Source organism: Wolffia australiana, chromosome 17, assembly GCF_029677425.1.
Source record: "Wolffia australiana isolate 7733 chromosome 17, ASM2967742v1".
NCBI lineage: Eukaryota > Viridiplantae > Streptophyta > Magnoliopsida > Alismatales > Araceae > Wolffia > Wolffia australiana.
The window spans coordinates 7,376,258-7,382,891 of NC_135851.1; the positions used below are offsets into that span (position 1 = coordinate 7,376,258).

At 41.5% G+C, this 6,634-nt stretch overlaps 2 protein-coding genes across 7 annotated transcripts; one reads left to right on the top strand and one right to left on the bottom strand.

The window, feature by feature from the left end:
• Window positions 1–526: 526 nt before the first annotated feature.
• Window positions 527–6,111, bottom strand: LOC144714191 (uncharacterized). Of its 6 annotated transcripts, none has more exons than XR_013584277.1 (10): window positions 5,976–6,111; window positions 5,691–5,891; window positions 5,502–5,573; window positions 5,203–5,417; window positions 4,859–5,088; window positions 4,631–4,779; window positions 4,233–4,550; window positions 2,617–2,926; window positions 1,035–1,224; window positions 527–957 (listed from the first exon to the last, which is right to left on the bottom strand). XR_013584277.1 is itself a non-coding variant. In XM_078588894.1 (9 exons), exons 3-6 carry the CDS (start codon window positions 5,206–5,208, stop codon window positions 4,639–4,641), a joined length of 318 nt encoding a protein of 105 aa, XP_078445020.1. In that variant the 5' UTR covers window positions 5,209–5,417; window positions 5,502–5,573; window positions 5,691–5,830; the 3' UTR covers window positions 527–957; window positions 2,617–2,926; window positions 4,233–4,550; window positions 4,631–4,638. The 6 variants fall into 6 exon arrangements, 4 of the variants coding, with proteins under 4 accessions (XP_078445020.1, XP_078445021.1, XP_078445018.1 ...); XR_013584276.1 differs by having other exon boundaries at window positions 527–964; XM_078588894.1 differs by lacking the exons at window positions 1,035–1,224; window positions 5,976–6,111 and having other exon boundaries at window positions 4,859–4,974; window positions 5,034–5,088; window positions 5,691–5,830.
• Window positions 616–6,276, top strand: LOC144714190 (G2/mitotic-specific cyclin S13-7-like). Its single transcript, XM_078588891.1, has 8 exons — window positions 616–751; window positions 848–947; window positions 2,562–2,832; window positions 2,899–3,000; window positions 4,259–4,507; window positions 5,404–5,562; window positions 5,734–5,912; window positions 5,990–6,276. Exons 1-8 carry the CDS (start codon window positions 706–708, stop codon window positions 6,144–6,146), a joined length of 1,263 nt encoding a protein of 420 aa, XP_078445017.1. The 5' UTR covers window positions 616–705; the 3' UTR covers window positions 6,147–6,276.
• The last annotated feature ends 358 nt before the right edge of the window (window positions 6,277–6,634 follow it).

Sequence of the window (6,634 nt, forward strand, 5' to 3'; positions counted from 1 at the left end):
TCATCTTCACTATACCATTCACACCGGTGTACAGTGCAGCAAACAAATATTTCTGTTACTCGCCCATAATTTATCTGAATACACCAACTGCCGCAGTTGGAGTTCGGGAGTTTCGGAGTTCCAGAGTTTGGCAACATTCTCAAGGCCACGACACCGGGAGGGCATCAAGCAACTCGAGGCGCACAGAATTTTTTTTCGGAATTTTTTCAGAAATTCTTTGGAAATGAAACAAAGAAACTAATGACATACATACCTTCAATTAAAGAAACCTTCCAACCCCTGGTCAATCGTTAAATTTCCTCTTCGTCGCCCACGTGTCACGCCATCTATGGACCAGTGGGTTTAAACAAGTTCGGTCACAGCTCTAACGACGTGGCCCTCCCACAGCCGTCCGATCCCGAGATCGAGCCGTTGCATTTTAAAAAAAAACACGACCGTTGCCCTTCCCTCCTCTTCCCAGTTCCCCCTTATTTATCATCACTATTCACCCCTCCTTCCCAGCTAGAGATAGTGATAGAGAGAGAGAGAGAGAGAGAAATAGAGATAGAGAGAGAAAGAAGAAGAACAGTGGCGGGGGTAAAAGAGGAGGGAGAGGCTCCAACAGGCCGTCTCCATCTGTTCCTGTCTTCTTTCTTCTCGAACTTGTTCAGGCACCCAACCACCCGCCAAGAACACGAAGAACACGAAGAACAAGAGAGTAAAGACATGGCGACAAGGAATGGACTACAGAATCAGAAGATTTCTCGTCCCCGTGCGTACCTGATCGGTTTTCTTGAAATTTTTTGTGTTCTTCCTGTTCTTTCTTTTGTGTTTTTTTGTGTGATTTTTTTTTTGGGAATTTTTGTAGAGGCCGGCGGAGGGTTGAAGCAGGGGCCTGCTCGCCGCGCGCTTGGGGATATCGGTAACTTGGTTCGCCCCGGCGGAAATGCTCGCCCTGTTAATGATCCGTACGCGTTCCTGAAAACTTTTTAGAATAAATTCAGTTTGGATCGTTTTATCTATTTATTTTGTTTCCTCGATTGATGGATCGATACCATAAACTTCTTCTTCTTCGGTTGATCCGTGTTTTCCGGGATGGAAATTCCTGAAAAATTTCGGTCGATCCATCGAACATCGTCTTTTTTTCATCGCCATCCTCGTCGTCGTCGTGATGATGATGATCGATATCACAATCTTTCATCGTCCTCTTCTTCGTCATCATCACGATGATCATGATCATCAATTCTTCAAAAAAAATGATCATTATCATCATATTCTTAGGTATCAACATTACAGATCATTAGTCATCATCATGATGATCGTCTTCTTCTTCCTCTTCTTTGTCATTGTAATCATCATCTTATTCATCATCATCTAGCCTTCATCATCACGATGATCATGATCATCATGTTCTTCATCATCATCATCATCATCGTGGTCTTCTTCTTCCTTCTTTTTCATAATAAATATAACATCATCATCATCTTTTTTCAACGCCATTATCCTCGTCGTCTGTTGATGATGATCCACATCATTATCATCACAATCTTTCGCTTCATCATCACGATGATCACGATCATCATATTCTTAATCATTCATCATAATCATCATCCTCACGATGATCACGATCCTCTTGACGATGGTCTTCTTCTTCCTCTTCTTTTTCATGATAATCCTCATCATTATCATCATCAGATCATAAGTCATCATCATCAGGATCAGAATCATCATGATGATGGTCTTCTTCTTCCTCTTCTTTTTCATGATAATCCCCATCATCATCATCATCCTCAGATCATTAGTCTTCACCGTCATGTTGATCATGATGACGACTGTCTTCCTCTTCTTCCTCTCTTCTTTTTCATGAGAACCATCATCATCATCGTCATGTTGTTGATCATGATGACGACTGTCTTCCTCTTCTTCCTCTTCTTTTTCATGAGAACCATCATCATCATCGTCACGTTGTTGATCATGATGGCGACCTTCTTCCTCCTCTTCCTCATCTTTGTCATAATAAGAATCGTCATCATCATCATCATCGTCATCATGTTGATCATGACGACGACCTTCTTCCTCTTCTTCCTCATCTTTGTCATAATAAGAATCATCATCATCATCATCATCATGTTGATCATGACGACGACCTTCTTCCTCTTCTTCCTCTTCTTTTTCATGATAAGCATCATCATCATCATCATGTTGATCATGACGACGAACTTCTTCCTCTTCTTCTTCTTCTTTTTTCATAATAAGCATCATCATCATCATCATGGTCTTCTTCTTCTTCTTTTTTCATGATAAGCATCATCATCATCATCATGGTCTTCTTCTTCTTCTTTTTTCATGATAAGCATCATCATCATCATCATGGTCTTCTTCTTCTTCTTTTTCATCATCATCATCATCATGGTCTTCTTCTTCTTCTTTTTCATCATCGTCAGCATCATCATCACGGTCGTCTTCCTCTTCTTTTCCATGATAATCAGCATCCTCTTTTTTCATCCTCACCATCACAATGCCGATGATCCATCATCATCATCCTCATCCATCATAATCATCATCTTCTTCTTCTTCTTCAGAAAGCCAGCGCCAGCGCAAATCTCGAGGCCCGTGACCAGAAACTTCAGAGCGCACCTCCGCAACGGCCAACCCACCGCCGATCCTCCCCCCGCCATCGCCAAGAACACGAAGCAGCCACCAGCGCGCACCGCCAAACTCGCCAATCCCACCGCCAAGAACACAAAGTCACCTCATACAGTGATAGAGATCAGCCCCGATCCAGGAGAAAGCTTGAAGAAATCGAAGAAGAAAGTGAACACGCTCACCTCCGTTCTCTCTGCTCGAAGCAAGGTGATGAGATAATATATTTAATGTCCTTCCTTATTCTTATATTTAATGTCCGTCTTCTTCTCGTAGCTCGCTTGCGGGATCTCTGACATCGACGCTGAAGACCGCGGAAATGAGTTGGCCGTCACCGATTATGTCGAAGAAATCTACACTTTTTACAAGATGGCGGAGGTGAGGGGTTGATTTCTCTATCATATCATCATCAGCATAATCATCATCATCATCATCATCATCATAGTCTTCTTCTTTATCATAATAATCTTCTTATTGTTCTCTTCACCATCGGCATTTTACCGTCTTTCTATCACCATCTTTTTCTTCATCTTCTTCAATATTATCATCGTCGTCATCACCATCATCATCATCTTCTTCTTCTGCATCATTCATCATCGTCATCGTGATCAGCATTTTACCATCATTCGATCGCCATCTCCCTCGCCATCATATTAGTTTTCTTCAAATTATCGTCGTCTTTTACCATCTTCTTCTTCCTCTTCATCATCAACATTTTACCAGCAACTCCATCACCGTTGCAATCATCACCATTTCCTATACATCGTCAACATTTTACCAGCAATTCCATCATCATTTCATTATCATCATCGTCATCATCACCTTGTTGTTCATCTTCATCTTTGTCGCCGTCATCGTCATCGCCGCCATCACCATCAGCATCATCATCTTCTTCTTCTTCTTCATCTTCATCTTCTTCTTCATCTTCTTCTTCTTTGTCAACATCTCATTATCATTCCATCATCATCATCGTCTTCGTCATCATTTCATCATCATCATCATCGTCGTCGTCTTCTTCATCATTTCATCATCATCATCATCGTCGTCGTCTTCTTCATCTCATTGTCATTCCATCATCATCATCGTCTTCGTCATCATTTCATCATCATCATCATCGTCGTCGTCTTCTTCATCATTTCATCATCATCATCATCATCGTCGTCTTCTTCATCTCATTGTCATTCCATCATCATCATCGTCTTCTTCATCATTTCATCATCATCATCATCATCGTCTTCTTCATCATTTCATCATCATCATCATCATCGTTTTCTTCATCATTTCATCATCATCATCATCATCGTCTTCTCCATCATTTCATCATCATCATCATCGTCTTCTTCATCATTTCATCATCATCATCATCTTCTTCATCATTTCATCATCATCATCGTCGTCTTCTTCATCATTTCATCATCATCATCATCGTCTTCTTCATCATTTCATCATCATCGTCGTCGTCTTCTTCATCATTTCATCACCATCATCATCATCATCCTCATGATCATCCCATCTTCATTACCATCATCATCACCATCATCATCATTATCATCATCATCCTCATGATCATCACCATCCTCATTACCATCATCATTAGCATCCATACTAACCTTTGATACTTGCAATCGATCGGTAGAACTGGTACCGGCCTGGAGATTACATGGATTCCCAGACCGCGCTCAACGCGAAAATGAGGGCGATACTCGCCGATTGGCTGATCGACGTTCATTTCCGATTCGAGCTCATGCCTGAGACTCTGTTCCTAGCTTTCCACATCATTGATCGATACCTTACGTTGGAGACGGTTCCCAGGAGAGAATTGCAGCTCGTCGGCGTCGCGGCCTTGCTCATCGCTTGCAAATACGAAGAAATTTGGGCGCCCGAGGTGAATCGTGATTTGATTCTTGAATTCAGATCAACGATTTTAACTGCATAGCGGATAAAATTTGTTAGACCATGATAAAAAATGCAGTCATATCATTCGAATTTGTTTTTTTTTCGATGGCACCTGAAAGATTATTGTGTCCTGATCGACGGTTTTATCTGTGTCGAGGATAAAATTGGTCCGATCACGCAAAAAGAAGCGGTCATATCTTTCTTATTTGTTTTTTTCCGTTGGAATCTGAAAGATTCTTGAGTTCTGATCGACGATTTTATCTGCATTGCGGATAAAATTTGTTAGATCGTGATTACAAAAGCAGTTATATCTTTCGAATTTGTTTTTTTCCGATGGAACCTGAAAGATTCTTGTGTCCTGATCGACGGCTTTATCTGCGTTGAGGATATCCTTTCTTATTTGTTTTTTTCCGTTGGAATATGAAAGATTCTTGAGTTCTTGATCGACGATTTTATCTGCATTGCGGAGAAAATTGGTCAGATCACGCAAAAAAGAACAGCCGTATCATTCTAACTTGTTTTTTTCCGTTGAAATCTGAAAGATTCTGGAGATCTGATCGACGGTTTTATCTGCATTGCGAATAAAATTGGTCAGATCAAGGAAAAACTAGCAGTCCTATCTTTCTAATCGTTTTTTTTCCGATGGAACCTGAAAGATTCTTGAGTTCTGATCGACGGTTTTACCTGCATCGCGGATTAACTTGTCAGATTTTTGTTCTCCGATCTTCCGACGAAATCTGATTGAGTCTTTGCTGATAAATTGGTCAGATCTTCCGTGTTCTTCTGTTGAAATCCGAAAGATTCTCCAGTCCTGATCGACGATTTTATAACTGCATATTTGTTGTTCGATCTTCCGACGAAATCTGATCGATTCATGAAATCCAGATCGATGATTTCATCTGCATCGCGGATAAAGCGTACTCCAGAGATCAGATCTTGGCCAAGGAGAAGAGGATCTTGGACAAGCTGGAGTGGAATCTCACCGTTCCCACTCCCTACGTCTTCCTCGTGCGTTTCTTGAAGGCCGCCACAGCCGATCAAGAGGTAATAAATCTCTACCCACAAATTGGTATAATTTTTACGATTATCGAAACAAACAAATAAGTTTTTGGCAATCTAGGATGAAAAAAGAGGCGCAATTCTTACGATCAGAACGAGAAAATGTATATTACCTTGATCGATTGTATCGATCGTTTGATTTCCGCTTCTATACAGCTGGAGCGGATGGTGTTCTTCCTCGCGGAATTAGGTTTGATGCAATATTCGATGATCCGGTATACTCCTTCAATGCTGGCGGCTTCCGCGGTCTACGCCGCCCGCTGCACGCTTAACCGGCTTCCTCTTTGGAGCGAGACGCTCGAGCAGCACTCTGGCTACTCCGAACAAGATCTAACGTAAGCGCTACACGATTCTTCTTGAAAATTACGATCGAAAGTGATTGAAAGTTGATCTCTTACGATGTTTTGTGCAGGGATTCCGCGAGACTCTTGGCTGGATTCCACGCGTCGGCGACGGAGAGCAAGTTGAAGGTTGTTTTCAAGAAGTATTCGAATCCTGATCTCGGCGCTGTGGCGATGCATCGTCCGGCTTTGCGACTGCTGGAAGGATTCGAAGACGTTTTGTTTTAAACTGAGCGATCTGAGAGGTGATGATCGCGGGTTCAACAGAAATTTCATCAGTTTGATGATCATTCTGGATGAGATATTGGAGATGGATGGATTTATCTATGCTAGGGAGGATGATCTCCTTGTTAGTTTACTTGCAGTATATAAATAGCACTATGAACGAACTGAGAGAGATTGACAAAAATGTAGATCGGAAAATCAAATTTCCTCTGCTTAGAATTTCGAACTTTGTCTCTCTCCTAGACGAAGATGACCTGATATAGAGTGTACTTTTTTGTGGAGTGAGCACGATGAAGATCACAGGATGAAGATCAAGATGGATAATTGATAAGAGAGCTCGACAATGTCCGAAGGATTTCCAATGATCGGAAAATCAAATTTCCTCTGTTTGAGAAGGATTTGAGTTCCAAAATCAAATTTCTATCTATTCTACCGGCGACAGCTGACGATATATGAACTGAACGAGAACAACCAACGGACTGTGACAGATT

Excerpts from the sequence above, each read along its gene's own strand:
- LOC144714190 (XM_078588891.1), top strand. The coding sequence starts at position 706 with ATGGCGACAAGGAATGGACTACAGAATCAGAAGATTTCTCGTCCCC. Across the intron at positions 5,563-5,733 it reads CCGCCACAGCCGATCAAGAG|CTGGAGCGGATGGTGTTCTT; the intron begins GTAATAAATCTC and ends GCTTCTATACAG. Across the intron at positions 5,913-5,989 it reads TACTCCGAACAAGATCTAAC|GGATTCCGCGAGACTCTTGG; the intron begins GTAAGCGCTACA and ends TGTTTTGTGCAG.
- LOC144714191 (XM_078588894.1), bottom strand. Across the intron at positions 4,975-5,033 it reads ATTTCAACGGAAAAAAACAA|ATAAAATCGTCGATCAAGAA; the intron begins GTTAGAATGATA and ends TCCGCAATGCAG. Across the intron at positions 4,780-4,858 it reads AGGACACAAGAATCTTTCAG|ATAAAATCGTCGATCAGAAC; the intron begins GTTCCATCGGAA and ends TCCGCAATGCAG.